The 21,689-nt window shown below is 38.7% G+C and overlaps 1 protein-coding gene across 1 annotated transcript in view; it reads left to right on the top strand.

The window, feature by feature from the left end:
- The window catches only part of Myo3a (myosin IIIA), a 165,401-nt gene that overhangs the window by 88,768 nt on the left and 54,944 nt on the right, over positions 1-21,689 (top strand). The window contains exons 14-18 of the mRNA XM_057787845.1: positions 4,860-4,958; positions 5,042-5,156; positions 11,139-11,265; positions 14,437-14,647; positions 18,492-18,636. Coding sequence (XP_057643828.1) covers positions 4,860-4,958; positions 5,042-5,156; positions 11,139-11,265; positions 14,437-14,647; positions 18,492-18,636 — 697 coding nt within the window. The remainder of the gene's footprint in view (positions 1-4,859; positions 4,959-5,041; positions 5,157-11,138; positions 11,266-14,436; positions 14,648-18,491; positions 18,637-21,689) is intronic.

Genomic DNA, 21,689 nt, shown 5'->3' with positions numbered 1-21,689 from the left:
ATATTTAATGTATGGCAGATAGCATTAGTGATACGTAGGCATGCCATATGTTCGCCTCCTACACGTAGAGAAACCAACATCTTATGCTTGTATAGATTCAACCACATCTTGGAACTCTTTATTCTCGCTAAACAATTTTAGCCTCTCCTCAGTTGGGTGAATAACTATGTGAGAATAACCTGCTGGTATTTCATTGGGACCACCATGTTACACAATGTCACGGCGCATTATCCCAGCATATTGTATGGAACTATGGGCCAGAACCATGAAAATGATACCTTCTGGAATTATACACTGAAGCCCTGGGTTTGTAGCCATAAAAATAAACCCTTAATGATTATTCAAATAGTATGTGTTCAACAAAAACACAGGATAATATTCAAGCTTGCTTTGTATTCAATAAGCTTTTTTATTTCCTAAATGATAGGCAACTATTTTAGTTTCACTACATTACTTATAGAAAAAATCACTTCAAGGCCTTAATTTGCCATTGTGTTGAACTATAATTCAGAAAAACTGGAGCACAAATTACTTTGTAGTTTCTATAAAAGTTTTTTATTTTATGTATATTTTTTATGATCCTATTTGTAATTTCTTTGTACTCAAAAATTTGCTTACAATGTTATACATGTAACTGAGTCACCCAAATAATCTCTGATTGGATTTCAGGTCCACACTCTACAGGAGTACCTAAAAAAAATTGCCCCACTGCGTAGGAGGATTTCATACATGGTGCTCCCAAACTGGGTGAAACCTCTAGTTCTATTTTAGTTCATTTGAATTGCATTTTATATTCTAAATAAACATTTTATAACCTTTACAAATTAAAAGCGATCTTTCCAGTGGATTGTTCTTTTATGTAAGTGGCATATGCATGTTAGTGTGTGGAAGTACATAGCACTGGAAGCCAGCGTAGTATGTGGGAGTACGTAGCTCAGGAAGCCAGCGGAGTATGTGGGAGTACATAGCACGGGAAGCCAGCGGAGTATGTAGGAGTACATACATAGCACGGGAAGCCAGCGGAGTATGTCAGGTGTGGTCCTCTACCATTCTTTCTCTTATCCTCTTGAGACAATGTCTCTCAACTGTAAATTTGCTATTTTTCCCAAGTTGGCTGGCCAGATAGCTCTCAGGAACCACCTGTCTCTGTCCCTCAATGTTGGCATTATAGGCACATGCTATTTCTTATGTGGGTTCTGGGGTTCAAATTTAAATTCTCATGCTCCTACTGAAAGCATTCTTCCTCACTGAGCCACTTCTCCAGCTCCATAGGTACATTTTTTTTAATTATGAATTTCAGTAGGCTATATCAATCATAATTATTAGAAAGAAAACCCCTACTTACAAAGATATGGTATGTATCAAAGAATCAAGAATGAATGCTTTGCCCCAGCTGATAGTTATTCAAGATTAACAGTCAAGAAACCGTTATATCCCTAGGCTTCTGGGGCCAGGGGAAAGAAAACATCACCAAGCCCAAGGACAGCACGGCTGAGAACAGGGTCTGCCTGTCGGTCTGTAACCCCCAGAGGACTGCATCCTCTACCAGGTAGCATGTGAATAGACAGATCCTTCACTTGCCTCCTCTCTCCATCAGCCAGAAGACAAGAGACTCAAGTCCTGTAGTCTGGCGAGCTGAGCATTGGGGGCTGAGGACCATAAACAAAGCAGAGAGGGCTGGAGAGCCCATCTGAGAAGCAGGGAGGAGCCAGAGCAGACATGTATCTTGTTTAATGAGCTTGCACTTTCTCTTAAAAGGATCGATTCTTTCCTTCTCTGTTTTTTCTGCCTCATTCTATCCACCTCAGTCTCCAACTGCTTTTATCTTTACAGTGCCTTTGTCATGACGGCAAACGAGTAACTTGCGACTTAAGCCCTTTGTTAAATGTAGGTGATTTTAAGGAAAAATGTTTAAAAAGGGGTTGCTTGAGAGAAAACGAGCATATTGAAGACAACGATAGGTAATTCTCATAAATATAAATTATGGCTATATCTGCTAGCTTCCTTCTGTTACGACTAGAGTTCAGCAAGCATTGATTGGATTGCTCTTCTAGACCAGCCCTTTACAAGACTCCCTAAGAGTCATAGACTGGCAGGCTTCCTCTCTTCTGTTATGGACCAGTGGGGCACTGTCCTAAGCTCGCCATTGACTTTGTGTCTCTTACTTGCTGTGTTGTCTCTTTCACACAGGAAGAAACAAACTATGAGAACAGGCCAGTCAATGCCAAAAGCTGAAGTTTGAACCTTGTTCTCTGGATAGCTTTATTCATTCATTCATTCATTCATTGACAAGCATTTATTGAATGTTTACATGTGCAACATACAGGAGACTTAAAAATAACTAAGATTTTATGGGGAGGGAGTAGTTCATTATTTTGTAAGAGTACTGCATGCTTTGGTTCAAACTCTAGTTTCTTCTGAATCAGGCTGGGCGGTGGTGGCACACGTCTTTAATCCCAGCACTCGGGAGGCAGAGTCAGGCAGATCTCTATGAGTTCAAGGCCACCCTGGTCTACAGAATATATTCTAGGACAGGCTCCAAAGCTACAGAGAAACCCTATCTCAAAAAACAAAACAAAACAAAAAATACCGTGTGTGGACCTAGGGTCGGAGGAACACCATTTATCTTCACTGAGACCCTGAGTTTGTCCTGAAGCACCGACCTGGGAACAGCGAGCTCTGTGTGACACTGAACCTTAAGTGAACATTTGATGTGGGCTGGGGCGGGACCTTTGGAGCTGAGTTTTTTCTTGTTGCTTTAACTCTCTGGTTGTTTATCCACTGAAGGTCAGTGCATTTCCCATAGTAACTCCAGGCCTTATAAAATTACAGTCTTAGTAAAGTGATAGCAGTAGAGAAATCTGCTAAGTTTGTGTGTCTACATTTATGAGTCACTTCACTGATTATACATTGCCTCACTGCAGTGCTTTAAGAGGTGACATACAGAGCAATCAATGTGATGCCAAGAGAAGAAAGCAAATAAATTATATAGTGTGCTAACCCCAGAGAAGCTTTATTATTTACTGGTGCCAAATAGACAAGAACTAAACAAAGCTTTTAGCTTTGTTCTAACTTTTAAAAAATTAATTTATTCTTTGACAATTTCATACCAGTGTGTAATATATTCTGGTCACCCTCTCTTATCCTTATAGTTTCCTTCATCCCAGCAAGTTCCCAAGCCACTTTCATGTCTTTACGGTTACTTTTGCTAAGTACAATGTTGTCTGTAATAAACTTCTTGACATCTCAATGGTGTCTGCAACAAGCAACAGATGGTGGCACTGAGGATGAGAATTTGTGTGGCTTTCTAGGATGGATGTGCAGGCTGGGTGGATCTCAGCAGTACAGTGCTTACCTAGCATGTCTGAGACCCTAGATTCCATCTTTATGCTGCTCAAAATTAAGTTAAAAGGTTTAAAATAAGGGGTGTGTCTGCTCTTGGGGCAGCAGCCAGTCCTAAAACCCTGTCTTTTCAAACATGGTATGTACTCACTCATAAGTGGATATTAAATGTAAAGAAAAGGATAACCAGGCTATAATCCATAACCTCTGAGAAGGTAGGTAGCAGGGAGGACCCTAAGAGAGACATGCTTGGATGCCCTTGGAAAGAGGAAATGGATAAGATCTCCTAAGTTGGGAGGTGGTTGTGAAGGGCAGTGGGGAGGAGAACATGGTAGAACAGGACAGTTGAGTTGGAGGAAGGATAGAGAGGAAGAGCAAGAAAAGATTTGTCTTGATAGAGGGAGCCATTATAGGGTTAGGGAGAAATCTGGTGCTAGGAAAACTCACAGGAATTTACAAGGATGACCCCAGCTAAGACTCTTAGCAATAGTGGAGATGGTGCCTAAACTGGCCTTCACTGATAATCAAACTGATGACCACCCTAATAGTCATTATAGAACCTTCATCTAGAACTGTTGGAAGCAGATGCAGAGATGCACAGCTAAGCCACAGGGCTGAGCTCCCAGAGTCCAGTCGAAGAAAGGGAGGAGGGATTATATGAGCAAAGTGGTCAAGATTAAGATGGGGAAACACACAGAGACAGCTGAGCCAAGTTAGTAGGAGCTCATTGACTCTGGGCTGATAGTTGGGGAACTTGCATAGGACTGAACTAGGCCTTCTGAATGTGGGTGCTTGGGCAGTCGGTGGGGTCACTGGCTGTGGAACCAGGATTTATCCCTTGTGTATTAATTGGTTTTTTGGATCCCATTCCCTATGAAGGTATGCCTTACTCACCCTAGCTATAGGGAGCAGGGGCTTAGAATTCAAGTCATAGAGCTTGAATTATTAGGAGATACCTCACATATATGGGAAAACTGAGCTTCAGAAAGATAAATAGATGGAGGAGGTGTGGCCATCGCAGTCAGGAAGACCTGGTCTGAATGCAGGAGAGCCATGGGTTCTGTGATTCTGCTTGAGATGGGGAGCACTAAGCTTCAGTTTCCTGAATATGTAAAGCAGGAATGATGCCTACCCCAAGGCCTTGTAGAGGATAACTGAGATAATTCAACATTTACCTCCACTTGGCATACTGTGCATCTTATTTCTTTTTCTGGCTATCCCTACTAATGTTCTAGAAGTTAAACATTTCTGATTGTTTTGTTCATTATATGTTCCTGGTACCCAGAAAAATTCCTAGAGAGTCACTCACAAATGCTGTGATGTTTAGAGCTACCACTAATGATTCTAATAGTTGAAAACAATGGCATAACAACAGAAAGCCAAAATGTAATGTTCAAGGAAGCCCATGTGGGCTATCACAGCTGTTGCTTGTTCTAACACTAATATTGGGGTGCCATTTTAATAGTTAATAAATGTCCTTATTAACCATCTTCCTGAAAATGTTTTATTTTTTTCAGTGGAGAAAAAAATTTTCATATTTTTTACTACATTTATGCTGGGTTAGCAGAAAAGAAGAAACTAGCTCTTTACAAATTGCCTGAAAATAAGCCACCCAGGTAATCCTCCGGGTTGTACTGTGATGGTGCTTTCTCTTTTGATGGATTTTAGATTTTTACACTTCCTCTTATACTTTCTTAAGGTACTTACAAAATGAGCATCTCAGAACAGTGCAGGACATGATGAATAACAGTTTCTATAAATCCCAGTATGAACTAATTGAGCAATGTTTCAAAGTCATTGGTTTTACGATGGAGGTAAGTACCAGAGATGTTTGAATCACGTTCCTAGTATCTTTTTCAAAGTCTTCATTAATGATGAGAATTAGCTAATTCACTGACTGGTTAATATATGCCAGGAACTATGCTCAGGGCTTTATGCAACAGTCATTCCCATTATATGTGCATGGTGGTGGGTGTGGGCGTTGCTCTACATGTGTGGGGTATGTGCACATATGTATACAGATGCATATAAAGGCCTGAATAGTTCTCTGCTTAAGCTTTGAGAAAGGGTCTCATTGAATCTGAAGCTCATCAATTTGGCTCACCTGGCAGGTAGATTTCAAGGATCCCCCAACCTCCAACACCCTCTGCAGCCCAAGGTTGGGTTACCAGCATACATTGCATGTTTAGCTTTTTTATATATGGGTTCTGGGGATCTAAATTTGGGGGTTCTCATGCTTGCAACAGGTACCTTACCAGCTGAGCCATCTCATCGGCTTCAATATAAAGCCTTTTATCATGTTTCTGAGTCTTCCATAATAAGTACCTTGTTATATTTTTATGTTCCTTTTTAGTTACTTGAACTCTTCTGGGAAATTAACTCATATTTAAGCCATAAATTTAATTGCTGAATTTTCTTATACTATTTAAGTTTTTCCTGTATCTCTAGCCGTATTCCCCTTAAATTTTTGTCTTTTAGTTTTTCAAATATCTTTATCAGTGGCATACAAATTATTAGGTTTCATTGTAACATTTTCATAATATATATTATTATATCATTCTTGTTTGCCCACTTATTGGTCTCCTTTCCCCTACTGCCCTATCGCTGCTCCCCTCATCCCTCCACTTCCTCCCTCCTCCTATTTCCATGCCTTCTATTCCACTGCCCTCCCTTGAACTCTCATTTATTTTCATGTACACCTCTTCTCCCTCTCATCATAACCCTCTTTCTACTTTCATTTTTCACATAAACACACATACACATACATGCATATATAAATTTAAATCTAAACCCCATGTATGAGAGAACCCAGGTAATATTTGATCTTTCTAGGTTTGACCTATTTTGTTTAGCATAATGACCTTTCTGTATCATTCAAATAACACTATTTATTCAATTTATTAGTCAATTTCTTACTTAATTTATATTTAGGGTTGAAGTTTTACAGCTTTCTATGGAGTATAATATTTATACTCCCAGTCTAATGTATAGTCCACAATTTTTTTCCCCGTTTTGTAGGTCGTCTCATTCTATTTGCTGTACAGGACTTTGTAATGTCATACAATCCTACCTTTCTGTTCATGGGGTTGTTCCCTGTGAGTGCAGTCCTTACAGAAAGGCTTTGCCATGCTGTGGGTTAACATGCTTTGTCTGTGGTTGTTTCAGAAGTTCAGGTCTTACATCTTTGATCAACTATAAACTGATTTTGAGAAGATAAGACCAGAAGAGTAGTTTTATTGATTTACATGTGGAACGTATGGTTTGAAATAAATGAATGATATTCACAGGTTGAAGCAAAGCTGGATTTATTTCAGCATTGCTCTATCAAGTAAGAGAACACGCTGTAATCAGTGTCCCGGAGAGCAGAAGTGGCCACTTGAAAATTTTTCTCAATTTTCTCATACTGAGCATTGAATTTATAGCCTTGCGCATGTCAGGCAGATGCTGTGCCACTGATCTACATATCCAGTCCTTTGTTGTTGTTGTTAGGATAGGATCACTAAGCTACTCCGTCTGGCCCTGAACTCCTTGAAGTCACTCTGTAGCCCACACAGATCTTAGACTTGTGATCGTCCTGCTTCAGCCTGCTGGGATTGCATCCTGCACCTCTAGGACTGGCTAAAATCTTTTTGCTTTTATTCCTGCTCAAAAGACAAAGCTTCTTCCTGACCCCACCACAATCCCTGGGTATTTCATCTTACTATAAACCCTAAGTACAAAGGAGACATTTGCTGCTCTGGCTGCAATGATACTAGTATAGCCCTAAGTCCACCCCTCCGCTGACCCTTTCTTGGACATAGTCGCTTCTAGTGCCTCTTTGTCAAAGTTCAAGTTCAAATCCAGCACTGCCCTTTTCATCACCTCTCTCCCTAGCTTCTAACCAGTCATTCCCAGATTCAGAGGTTTCTGTTTTATGAACAAGGAACCAGTTTAAAATTGGTTTGTTCACATCTAAGTCACACTCATAGAAGTCAATGTTCATTTCCATCTCTCTTGATGGCAGACAATGTTGAATAACAATGAGTTGAAACTAGCTTTGTGCTTGAATCAACCTAGGAATATCATTCATGCATGTCAACCTGTGTTTTCCAGTTTTAAACATATTCATGGTATATTGAACATCTATAGAGGAGGCTAGAGTTATGGATCGAGAACATCCGTTTCTGGTCCTGAAGCATCATTGATGCTGGTTATTCTATGAAAGCTGTTGCCCTGGCTCAAGGTAACCCACCCTGGAAGTTTTTGCCCATCTCAAGCTGACTCTAAGAGTTCAATGAAGGCAGCCTGGTCAGGTTCAGAGTCAGGAGACATGAACTGAGTGGGCATTTATTTTTGTTTTCACCCAGATCTGAATTGATTGCACTCCTTCTGGCTTTCTCTGGTCTGTCCTTTGTGAGTAGCTGAAAGAAGATCTTCAGTAACAGTCCATGCAGCATGAGCCCTGCACCCTCTGAGCACAGCATCCCACTTTCACAGCTTTCTGCAGCACAGTGGCTGCCACTCTGCTTCTCTGTCTCCTTCCCCCTTTTCTGTTGTCGGTGTTGACAATACCCATAGTGTCCTTGTCTCTTAAACCTTCCCAGGGTTTACAATTGACTTGTGCACCTGTGAATTAACACAAACCAAAGTACAGGCAAACCAAAGTTAGACAATCTATAAAAATAACACAAATTGGAAAATATTAAAATGTTTAAACCATGAAATTTCCAAGTCCACTTTTCCATTATATACATTTACAATAAATACTAAGATGTTTGGTGATTTACTTGGCTTCTTTATCATTGTTACCACACCATTTAGTTCACACTCAAGCAAGAACGTTTGCTTTTATTTGCATAACAATCACCTGTTATATCTAAAATAAGAAGTACCCTTGTTTTCTTCTTTAACTTTTTAAAAAACATTTCCTATGATAGTCTAAAGTCACAGGCTGACATGTTTTCTTTGTATTCTCAGCCAGAATTTTAGTTGAGATCAAAAAATATTTATGAAAGAAATTAAACATTTTCAAGCATCACACAAAGCACCATGCTGCCCTGAATATCATCATTTTAACTGTTAAGATAGTTGTGCTAAGGAGACCACATCCTAAATATGACCTCAACAACACAGACTTGAGAGAAACAATTAATAAATGGGACTTCCTGAAACTGAAAAGCTTCTGTAAAGCAAAGGACATGGTCAACAAGACAAAACGACAGCCAATAGAATGGGAAAAGATCTTCACTAACCCCACATCAGATAGAGGTCTGACCTCCAAAATATACAAAGAACTCAAGAAATTAGACACCAAAAGAATACATAATCCAATTAAAAAAATGGAGTACAGACCTAAGCAGAGAACTCTCAACAGAGGAATCTAAAATGGTTGAAAGATACTTAAGGAAATGCTCAACATCCTTAGCCATCAGAGAAATACAAAACAAAGCAACTCTGAGATTCCATCTTATACCTGTAAGAATTGCCAAGATAAAAAACACTGATGACAATTTATGCTGGAGAGGATGTGGGGTAAAGGGAACACTCATGCATTGCTGGTGGGAATGTAAACTGGTACAGCTCCTTTGGATATCAGTTTGGCAATTTCTCAAAATATTAGGCAACAACCTACCTCAAGATCCAACAATACCACTTTTGGGTATATACCCAAAGGATGCTCAATTGTACCACAAGGACATGTGCTCAACTATGTTTACAGCAGCATTATTTGTCATAGCCAAAACCTGCGAACAACCAAAATGCCTCTTGACTGGAGAATGAATAAGAAAAATGTGGTACATTTACACAATGGAGTACTAAAAAGCAGAAAAAAAAATAATGACATCTTGAAATTTGCAGGCAAATGGATAGATCTAGAAAATATCATACTGAGTGAGGTAACCCAGACCCAGAAAGACAAATATCATATGTACTCACTCATAAGTGGCTTTTAGACATAAAGCAAAGAAAAACCAGCCTACAATTCACAATGCTAGAGAACCTAGATAGCAAGAGGACCCTAAGAGAGAATACATGGATCTAATGTACATAGGAAGAAGAAAAAGACAAGATCTCCTGAGTAAACTGGGAGTAAATAAGGACCATGGGAGAGTGTAGAAGGGGAGGAGAGAAAAAAGGGAGGAGAGTGGAGAAAAGATATAGCTCAATAAAAACAATGAAATTGGTTCTTTCCTTCATGGTGTTGGTACAGAGATTGATCTCCAACTGTCAGGCTTGACAACAAACACCTTTACTCATTAAGCCATCTTGCCAGTCCCAAGCAATGGTTTTATGTTCCCAGTGTATGAACACCTATATCAGAAAAAAGTATGTAGAAATTGTATTAGACAGACTATATCAAGACCCATGAACCACTAACACACTTGAAAGTACACAGAATTTCTTTAGAATTAATACAGTCTCCTATTATCTCATTTCCTTATTAAAAGCAAAACAAAAACAAAAACAAAAAAAACCCTTTTTTCCTGAAGGGCCAGAATTTACCCCTGGTGAATTTATTCTTATTTTGATACTCTCTTCAGAAGTATCTGTGACTCTGGAATTGCATGTAGTTGTATGTTATCCCACAGGTAAAGAGAAAGTGCTGGAGTTGGCCTAGGTTCATGGAACTGTGGGAGTTGTCCATTCCTCCATGCTGCTCTCCTTCCTCAGTGGAAAAGGAACATGCATTCTGGGAGCTAAGATACAGGCTTCAAATTCCAGTTCTCTCAAAGTCCATGCAAAGTTTTTAGATCTATCAAACTTTGCTGACTTTCTACGTAAGAAGAAATGTTTTGCTTACTACAGAACACAAATTACTTTAAGCTATTTGGTGATTGTCAGCCCTGAAGATGGGTAGTTGAGTAGACAGACAAGTTTTTATGCTGTGAACAGTTCAACTTCTCCCTCAGTCACGGACATGCCTGGACCTGAGGCTGGGCTTCTTCAATATAACTGCAAGGCATCTAAGTTTGGGTCATGTTTTGTTGTCTTCTGGGCCTCATGTACCAGCAAGCAATATAGCTTCAAGACGCCTGGACCTGAGGATAAGCATCTTTGATATAGCTGCAAGGCTTGCTAAGTTGGGGTCATGGTTTACTGTCTTCTGGGTCTCCTGTAACATGAAGGTAGTTGGAATAATACCGTGACTTGCAGACATACCTTAATAAGTCCTCCTCCCCAGTGTCTTCAGAGAGAATCACATACAAGCTTGCATGTGTGCCTGCATGTTTCTAAGCATTAAGAATCTATGTTAAATAGTAATGAATACTATGAAAACTCAGAGCTGTAGTCTATAGTCTTATGCCTAGTCTTAAGCATCATGCCTCCTTGGATTTGGATGCTGGGATCTCTTGATTCTTCTTTCCAGACTCTCCCTCAGTCCACACATATAACCTCACTAGACACTCCCTCAATCCATGCACTAACCTCAAGTCTAAGATGGCCTGCAGAAAATGTACATGTGATAAAAACAACACTGCATCCCAAAGTTCACATGGATAGAGACCTATAACCTAAAGAATTTTCTACTTCCTCTGAAGAGTATTCCTCCCGTCTATTTTCATTTATACTAACATTTATAAAATATTCTAAGTGCTCAAAAGGAAGCAGCTTTATGCTGATCTCCAAAGTCAAAATAATGAATGAGACTGAGCCTGCTTGAATCCTTGCCTGATTGGGTCTTAGTCTGGCATCACCATATGAAGAGTGACCTTCTTGTGTTAGAATCCAAGGCTTTTCCTCCATCTGTTCCCAGTCATAGTCCTCATATTGCTATAGACCACATTTGATGCTACTATTTCTGTGATATATTTTAGCAACTTGGAAGTGTGTATAGTGTGCTCGCCGCAATCTTGAACGTTGGAAACATTGAATTCTCCTCTGTGGCAACTGAGTACCAGATGGACAAGAGCTACATCTGCAATCACGCAGCTCTGGAGAACTGTGAGTTGTATTGCCTTCCATTCAAGACTGAACTCTTTCATAGCTTATGCTGGGTCATGTGGGAATAATTTAAAACACTTCTACTCATGTATCTCTCATAAAGAATGCTCAGACTCGGTTGTATAGAAGTTGTAAAAACCAGCTATCAAGCCAGGCATAGTGGTGCATGCCCTTAGTCCCAGCACTTGGGAAGCAGGGGGATCTCTGAGTTCATGGTCAGCCTGGTCTACAGGACATTCAGAATTACACAGAGAAACTCTGTCTTGAAGAACTAAAAAAAAAAAAAAATTAACTACAAGAAACAGTCTTTACACATGCAAAATGATTACTATGAACAATATTTTCAGAAACTAAGCTTTTATGACTATGCAAGATACTGTGTTTTAATATGAAAATGCAGAAAATATTGATAAGATGTAGTTGACCTGTGCAAAAAAGAATTAAAATTGTCTTCTAGTGTTTATAACCTCTATTCATTGTGTTTTTTACTGTTTGAATTCCATTGACTCATTTGTCATAGGTTAATTAATTTTTCATTTTCCATACAAGAGACACACATCATTTTTGTTCCAAATCAAACTTTCTCTTAATAGTGGAGCTTGACAAAATGTCCCTAATAATTTAAGTCATCTAACTGATTTTCTCCAGTGACATAGTTTTTACCTATTTAGAATATATTCTGTTTGTTCCTTTATTTTTAATACTAGCATACATTCCATAATCCCTTATTTGTTGTGAATTAAATTCACAGCCTAGAGAATCATGATACTAATTTTTATGTATTCATTTTTCCTTCATTTTGCTTATGTAACTGGTCCAGACCTGCCTTTAAGATACCTATTTTCTGTATCCAGTGTGGCTTTGGAAGCAGGTTGTAATAGAACTGAAGTTGTCTGAGGTTGACATCGTGATTGCTATGTACCTGAAAACCCTGATAGTTCATGCTCTGACTTTTCAAGTATAAAATGATATGATTGACACATAAGATAGATTATTAAAAGGGAAGTAATAATAATGTAACATGATTGATAAAAAGAAGTCATTCATGACATGGTTACTTCTTGTTTAAACCAAGTGACCTCCCCATCATTTACTAGAGTAAAGAACTGATCTCTTCTATGCTCATTCAGAAACCACTTAGCCAGTATATCTATGGGCTCTCTATCTGCTCCCTGCCCTCCATCAACACCCCGTCTTATCTTCCTCTCCTCCTCTTTCTTCTACCTCTTTCTCATTTCCCATCCTTTTCCCTCCTTTTCTTTCTTCTTTCCTCCCAATTAAATTTCTTGATTGGCTTTTCTGTCCTCTGGATAAAGGCATTGAGACTGAAACTTTGTGTCCAATGCATTGTTCTTAACAATATAGCCTCATGTAAAATGCCTGGCATGTAGCAGACACTAAATGAATTATGCCAGATGAAAGAATAGTATCTGGATGAAAGCCAACACACAGGTCAGTGGGAGATAACATTCAGTAAATAACCAACTAGAATGACCAAAATGGTATTGCAATTCAATTGAGACAGCGTTGCAGACAACCAATTGCTAACTGTGAGACAGGCAGGGGACTTGAATCCTCTCCAAACATCATATACCAGAATAGATTCTTAAATTTTAGTGCATCTATTCACTTATGCATTATGTGGCATGTGTTCATCTTTACAAGTAAAAATTAAATAGAAGAATTTTTCCTTTCAAATTGTCTACTTTGAAATGTAAAATGCCTGGCATCTATAAAATTACATTTATCTTCTTGGTCATTCTTTGGCCAGTAAGAACAGACTGGCAAGTATTTGGAGGGAAATTAAATAGCTGTGTCAAAGAGCTTCAGTGTGTTTACATAGTTTGCAACAGTTGTGGAATTTCTATGCTCTTTTACGCTCAAGAGATGCTACTATTTTTTCACAACTCTGCATTTAGGAAAACAACTTAAACATTCAACAATTTTAAAAATTACTAGCATATTGATATAGATGCTAAAATATTGTTCTGCAAATTAAGCTATTCATAGAACATACTGAGAATGATAAATGTTTAAGATATTAGGATACAATGTTTTGCAGAATAATGGCAATAGTCATGAAAATAAGTAAAGAGATGAATCGTGTTAACTTGGAAGGTAAAATTTCTGTGAGGACCATATATGGCTTCTTGCTTCTTCAACATGAAGAAATAGGTAAAGACTGAGGTCAGGGATCTTACTAGCAAACCAAAATCTAAGTTGTCAGATGTATAAGAGAAAATTCAAAATGTTGGTAAAACTTTAAACATAATCATTTAAATTTCGACTCTCTTCATGCGGGAGGTGTGGCTAAAGATACCCATTGTACGTGTGAGTAGATGACTCAGTGGTAGAGTGCTGGCCCCGCATGCACAAAGCCCTGGGCTCAGCCCTCCCTGTGAGAAGAAAAGAGATGTTTGTTTATTAAAAAATGAATTTACCTTATTGAGTTAATTGTAAATTCTTATGATATTTAGATTTATTAATATTAAATATGTTTTTGAGTATTGTGTGTTAAGAAAATTTAGTACCAAAAAGAACGCTTAACAGGAAGTACAGAAACATCAGGTTTCTGCTCTATCAGATATGTGCTGTGAAATGTATTCAAATTCACTCCAAAACCTAAGTAGTGTTCTAGTTCATTCTTACATTCTAGGCATAATCACATAATCATATCAAAATTCTACCAAGCCTATTCATTGTGCTTTTAAAATATCTAGCACAATTTGGTGAAATTAGTGTTGATGTCACCTGTGCAGCTGTTTCCTTAGTTCAGACAGTGTGGTTGTGTTGCGTTGTACCATGCAGCAGCCACACTTTGGCTAGGGGAGGCAAGAAGAGAGCGATCAAGAAGAGGCATGGAGACTAATACTGAAGGGTGGCTTCGATACCATGAGACAGTCATGTATTATGCAATGTCAGGCTCTGCAGTAGAATTCAGATACCACGAGACAGTCATGTATTATGTAATGTCAGGCTCTGCAATAGAATTCATATGCCATGAAACAGTCATGTATTATGCAATGTCAGGCCCTGCAGTAGAATTCAGATACCATGAGACAGTCATGTATTTATGAAATTTCAGGTGCTGCAGTTGAATTCAGCCATTTCTGTTTTCTGAAAATAGAGTCATTTTCACTGTTTCCTAACAATAACCTATTGGTTTTGCAGCAGCATCTTTGCTTTGCATTCAAGCAGATGAGCTACAGGAAGCTCTTACTTCCCACTGTGTGGTCACCAGAGGAGAAACAATTATACGACCCAACACAGTAGAAAAAGCTACTGATGTGCGAGATGCCATGTCTAAAACGCTATATGGACGTCTCTTTAGCTGGATAGTCAATTGTATTAACAGTTTACTGAAACATGACACATCACCAAGGTAAATAAATGTTTTATACATCTGTTTTTTGCAAATGTGAGGTGGTATGTCTGTTTTGGATTTGTACATGTCCCTTTGAATATGTTTCTGATTATTTAATTTAATTATCAAAATTGTGTTCCTATGGATATGCTCCATCTCCTAGTAGCAGCGTCACGTTGTCATTCCATGTAACTATGAAATATCTTGATTGCTGGAACAAAAGCTGCAGCAATGTTAGTAATCATGTAGAAAGGGATTTTAAACATGCATCATATTATCAAGTCAAATGTTCTCTTAATTAGGCTGTGTACCATGAAGTGTGTGCCATTTTACACTTGTCTAATGTCAGTCCAGCAGAATTTTTTTTTTTTTTGCTTTTGCTTCATGGGCTTAAATTAAAACAAAGTAAATCTTTCCTTTCATTGAACTCTCACTGCACCATGCAGGAAGAGGTGCTGTGGCTTCCAATGAAGTTTGATTCTGAAATGCACACGAGCATGGTAGATAATAGTCACTATAACCTGGATACAAGCTCCCACACCTGTGTCTGTGACTCTCCTAGAACTTCAGAGTAGGAAGAAAGCAAATCCCAGCCACCGTTGACTGGATCTGCAGAGATGAAAGTTCTCACACTCTCTCTGAAGCTTCTTTCTGTCATAGGTCATAGGAATTTTAGAAATGCTCATGTGAAAAAGCAAGGTGGACGTCTACATTAAGATGATCTTATCTTCATTTGTAGCTAAGTATAGTGCATAGATAGATGGGTAGGGGATGGAGAGATAGATAGATAGATAGATAGATAGATAGATAGATAGATAGATAGATAGATAGATAGATAGATAGATAGATATAGATAGATGATAGATAGATAGATAGATAGATAGATAGATAGATAGATAGATAGATAGATAGATAGATAGATGATAGATAGATGATAGATAGATAGATGATAGATAGATAGATAGATAGATAGATAGATAGATAGATAGATAGATAGATGATAGATAGATAGATGATAGATAGATAGATAGATAGATAGATAGATAGATAGATAGATAGATAGATGATAGATAGATAGATAGATAGATAGATAGATAGATAGATAGATAGATAGACATATATATAGATACTAAGTATAAAAGATCATCTTTTACACTTTTCACATATGCAGCTTTTCATTATTTTCCACTAAAATCCATCCTATATTGCATTTTATATCTAGCTTATCTAGATTGCCCATTTTTGCCCCCATGGTCTTAACACCCTGAACATCACCATCACAATCGTCCCTGAACCTCCCAGTCCCTATTAAGTTGAGTCTCAGATCATAACACAGTTTTCCCAGAATGACTAAATATCAACGTGGCTTTTTGCTCATTAGTGGCCATCAGTATGATGTTAAGCATCTTATAAAAACTGGAAACCTCCAGTAATGTTTTTATATTTGTATATTCCATGTGATGTAAACAAGATAATCACTTTGTTAGGTCTTGTCCACATGTTTAGCACTAGATGGTACCCAGAAGAGTGATGTGCAAAAAAAAAAAAAAAAAAAAAAAAAAAACCACTGTAGCATGTCTGCTAAATAATAATTGTTCTTACATGAACATAACTAGTCAAGACTTAGAGTTATTTTAATTGTGGTTAGTCTTTTTGAAAACTGAACCAAGACCTGTTGTGAAAATTTAGCTTAGTTCTGTCAAGTCAGTCACTAAGATTTCTTGTTTGAGGCAGTCTTACTGTGCACCCCAGAATAGCCTAGATTTCAAGATTCTCCTATCACAACCTCCTAAGTATTGGATTACAGATGCATGACACCTACAATCCATGGGGCTAAAGTTATGGGAATTCCCTCTCCACTCTGAGCTCTGAGTCAATCACTTTCTCCTAGTGTGGGAGCACACGCAGATTCTCTCCTAGTGTGAGAGCACATGCAGATTCTGTCCTAGTGTGAGAGCACACGCAGATTCTCTGCTAGTGTGAGAGCACACGCAGATTCTCTCCAAGTGTGGGAGCACACGCAGATTCTCTCCTAGTGTGAGAGCACACGCAGATTCTCTCCTAGTGTGAGAGCACACGCAGATTCTCTCTTAGTGTGAGAGCACATGCAGATTCTGTCCTAGTGGGAGCACACACAAATTCTCTCCTAGTGTGGGAGCACACACAGATTCTCTCTTAGTGTGGGAGCGCACGCAGATTCTCTCCTAGTGTGAGAGCACACGCAGATTCTCTCCTAGTGTGAGAGCACACACAGATTCTCTCCTAGTGTGAGAGCACACGCAGATTCTCTCCAAGTGTGGGAGCACACAGAGATTCTCTCCTAGTGTGAGAACGCACGCAAATTCTCTCCAAGTGTGAGAGCGCACACAGATTCTCTCCTAGTGTGGGAGCACACGCAGATTCTCTCCAAGTGTGGGAGCACGCGCAGATTCTCTCCTAGTGTGAGAGCACGCGCAGATTCTCTCCTAGTGTGGGAGCACGCGCAGATTCTCTGCTAGTGTGGGAGCACGCGCAGATTCTCTGCTAGTGTGAGAGCACGCGCAGATTCTCTGCTAGTGTGAGAGCACGCGCAGATTCTCTCCAAGTGCGGGAGCACACGCAGATTCTCTGCTAGTGCGAGAGCACGCGCAGATTCTCTGCTAGTGTGAGAGCACGCGCAGATTCTCTCCTAGTGTGGGAGCACGCGCAGATTCTCTGCTAGTGTGGGAGCACGCGCAGATTCTCTCCTAGTGTGGGAGCACGCGCAGATTCTCTGCTAGTGTGAGAGCACGCGCAGATTCTCTGCTAGTGTGAGAGCACGCGCAGATTCTCTCCTAGTGTGGGAACACGCGCAGATTCTCTGCTAGTGTGGGAGCACGCGCAGATTCTCTGCTAGTGCGGGAGCACGTGCAGATTCTCTCCAAGTGCGGGAGCACACGCAGATTCTCTGCTAGTGCGGGAGCACGTGCAGATTCTGGCTTTCAGTCCCACATCTTCAGCACATAACACTGAGTATTGCTTACACTAATGAGTAGACCCAAGGGGAACCTTTTGTAGTTTCATTTTTAAAGTACACATAAAAATTACATCAGTCTATCTATATAATGAGAGAAGCAAAAGTTTCAACCAATTATCAACTTTTTAGTGTACAGAACAAGCAACATATGATAGCAGAAAGAAATGTAAATCTGAAATAATTCATGTGTAAAATAGTATTCAATTGTATTTTGAAATTCATTTATTTGTTTTTCCCCCTTGGGTTGGTTTGTGTTGTTTTTTTAAAACAGGATATCACTGTGCATCCCAGACTTGAACTGTCAAGTCTTCTGCCTCTGTCTTCTCAGTGCTGAAAATACAGATGTGTGGCACCACAAGTGGATTAAAATATTTAACTCCAAGATGGATCCCTACATACTTGTATCTTTCTCTAGGCTGTCATTTGATTTGTATGTAAATATGAATAAGCGAATAAGTAAAATAAAATGAATAACAGTTCTTTGAGAAAAATTAAGACATTGGTAGTTAGACATTTTAAATTTGAAAAGAATTTTTGTTTTGCTGGTAAAGTTTTGGTTGTCTGTGTGTTTGCAGTGCTGTTTAAAAGCCAGGTTCTATGATGTTGAACTCACACAGGGCTATGACTGCGTTTAAACCCATGGAAGGACTTCTGTTTAGGTGTATAAAAACATGGGAGTGGGTTCTTTGGTAAAGAAAATCCTGTTCTATGCACATATTAAAATTAATTTACCTCCATTATCTTTGTTTTCTGTAAAGTCTTGTTTAATTAACTCAATCACCAGTGTGAATCCCAAGATGCTCTGCTTCGCATTGCCTCCTAAGGAAATGAGCGATAACTCAACAAACACTTCTTTAATTCTTCCAGTGGGGATGAGGAGCTAAGCATCGGCATTCTTGATATATTCGGCTTTGAAAATTTCAAAAAAAATTCCTTCGAGCAGCTGTGTATTAACATTGCAAATGAACAGATTCAGTATTATTTTAATCAGCACGTGTTTGCATGGGAGCAGGTAAGTTGAAGTATGGATTCTAAAGATACATATGTGTGTTCTAGTGCATAATAACATAGGATATATAAACAGTACCTGGACCATACATTTTATGTTGCAACATTCAAAGACAAGGAAAATATTACTTTTCTCCATGGCTGTAGTAAAAATGCAAACAAAAAATATGATCTGAATTTAACGTGACTTAGACAGGTGACGTTCTAAATCCTTCACTCAAGACCAGTGCACTTTCCTTTAAAATTTAACCACTTTGAGCTGCTGCAAACAAAGACAAGTTCTTTGTCTACAAGTATTTATTTTTTAGACTGCATTGCTGAAATTCTGTTTGAAATTTCAGTATTCATCTACAGTACATTAAATTTTCAAATCCTAGTATCTAGGCAACAAAATCCAAGATAATGGGTTTGGTGCAAATGACATGAAGCAGTAATTTTGTCAGGTACAATGTGCAATTTATGGCTCAGCTCCAACAATATTTTTCTACAGAGAAAGCAGGGACTTCCTTGAATTTCATTTGGCATACTTTCACTTTAAGACTGTTTATTTCATTAAACCCAGAAGAGCCATACTTGCCATTAGTCCTCATGTCATTTGTCACTTTCCAATTATGTTACTTTGCTGTGTGTTGACTGATTACACTGATGTTTTAATTCAAATATGGAAACTGAAGGAACATGAGTCTTTTATTTAAAAGGTTTAGACTTAGACTGACTTTATTTCCAAACTGCAGTCTGAAAGCAGTGGTCACAAAAGAAAACGTCTCCATCTTGGCACTTTTTGGTTCAAGAAAAGCACACAGACTGAAGACACTATCTTCATTTGTTTAGTTCTCCCTCTGCTATACCCATCCGAATGGTATTCAGTGGATATTCCATCCATTCTTGTGGACATTCAGTGTCTTGATCTTCCTAACCCTCTCCTGGACCCCTCTCCACCTCTCTCCATTGGAATCTTCCCAGTGCCCAGATACATTATTAAATCACCTTAAAATCAAGAAGACTTCAAGCCTTTCTCACTCTGCTTGTGTCTATGGCCAAGACCTTCATCCTATTGCCCTCACCGCCAAGCTCCAGAAAAGCATATTCCACATGTCTTCCATTTCACTCTCCACCACACACCTTGATATTCTTAGTGCACAGCATCTGTGCCAATCTCCCTACTGCATGAAATGGCTCCAGCCTTATTCTTGGCATGGACTTTTTCACCTGGCCATAAACTCCGATGTCCAAGATCATCTTATTTTAGTGCTTTCAAAGGCTGACCATAAAACAAATTTTACATATTTATTAAATTAATGTCATTTTGTTCTAATGCCTTGATACAGAACCCATCAAAGTTTGAAGTAAGTAAAGCTTGTTTGTCTTTGGACTTTACTGTACGGGAACAGTGCATCCTGATGTATCATCCATCTGATAAATTAATGGCCTGTGCTGTCACCCTGGCAGCCATGCTGCTTTCTCTTCCTAACCTACTTCTCTGTGGACATTGATTAAATATCTAAGGATCTCTTAACATCCATCCAGAGCATTCATAACTCATATCCCTTTCTTTTGTTTTTCATCTAGTCTATGGTAACACTGTTTTTCTTGATTATCCTGGACGATTCTTAGCATATGGTATTTCATAGTATTTAGAGCTTTTATACTTCCCTGGATCTAGAACAAATTTATATGTGTATATATTGATTTTAAGAACATTTAGGTTAATGCTATCTGAAAACAGCAAATGAAACAGTTCTTAGTCACCTAGATCACCTCCCTGGAAACAAAGGACATTCAGTCGAGGAATGCACTGTATAATCTTGTTAAAATGTGCTGCTGAAATCCTTCTCAGGAGCTCAGCTGAGAGCACACGGTCTTTCCAATTCTATCAGAGTCCTACAGATTCAGTCCTCGTGCTTGCCTTTCCTGTGACACTTATGTAATCGACACACTCTTGGCTATTTTTTATTTTCCAAAAGGCTCTTGGTTGATAGAGCCTAGGGCAGCAAAGACATTATCTGATTTTCAATGAGAAGCCACTGTCCTGCAAGAGCCCTCAATCTGAATTTCTACAAGAAATAGCCAAGGTTTTGTTTGTGTTGTGTGTATGTGTGTGTGTGTGTTATGGTTTTCTTTCATAAGAAATAAGTCAACAAGAATCAAGGGTGTTAGGCAATCTGAGTGGTGTGTAATCACATTTGCCATATTAGAAATGTGTACCCATTGTCAAAAATTCTCCATGCTGGCACTGGAGTGGGTTTTGTCCTCTGACTTAATTTTTATACTGTTGTGTGCTCAGTGTGCTATAGAACACACACAATGAATGAAGCCTCCCTACTCGTTTACATTTCAAATTGAGGGAAAGCTCACCAACCACAGCTTGACTCAGAACAAATGTCGTTGTTCCTAAGAACCACTGGGCACTCCTCAGTACAGGTACATGGCACTAGCGAGCCATTATTTTTAGAATACTGAAAACCTACTCTGTGTTCACGTATACCTCCCAACACTTTGGATGATCTTTCTTCATGCATTCAAGCAACACATTAACTGGACTAAAGTTGGCTTTTAACATGATGTGTTCATATTTGTTTCTATACATAGTTAAGTCATTGCCTATAGCATTTAAAAAGCCACTGTGGGTGAGAGCTGAAAAATTGAGCTGTTTTACAAGCAAAAAAATAAAGTACATATTGAAACAATAAATTAAAAATCACTCTTCTATCTGTTCCTGTGGAAAGAAATATAGATAACTTTGTCTCCAGCTGTTCACGACCTAGAGTGTTGTACATTTCTAACATAGGTTTCAACACATAATTTGTAGCACTTACAAAGAATAAAAATGCACTCAATATGTAATTCTTACACTTCAAACTTTTTAATATTGTAAAGTAAAAGAAATCAGTTATCTGATGTAAAAATATGTGTAGGCAATAGAAATCAGTAGTCTGATCTTAAAAACTATGTGGGTGATTCAAAACAAACCTTTTATAAAGACTAAAAGTTGTTTTGCTGAAGAATGACTTATTCCATATGCACTCATTTCTTCTTTCTTAAAACTGTGTGCATATT

This window comes from Chionomys nivalis, chromosome 13 (assembly GCF_950005125.1).
Source record: "Chionomys nivalis chromosome 13, mChiNiv1.1, whole genome shotgun sequence".
NCBI classification, from domain to species: domain Eukaryota; kingdom Metazoa; phylum Chordata; class Mammalia; order Rodentia; family Cricetidae; genus Chionomys; species Chionomys nivalis.
Note: the sequence above shows the minus strand (reverse complement) of the source record. Positions and strands in the feature narration are given on the sequence as shown.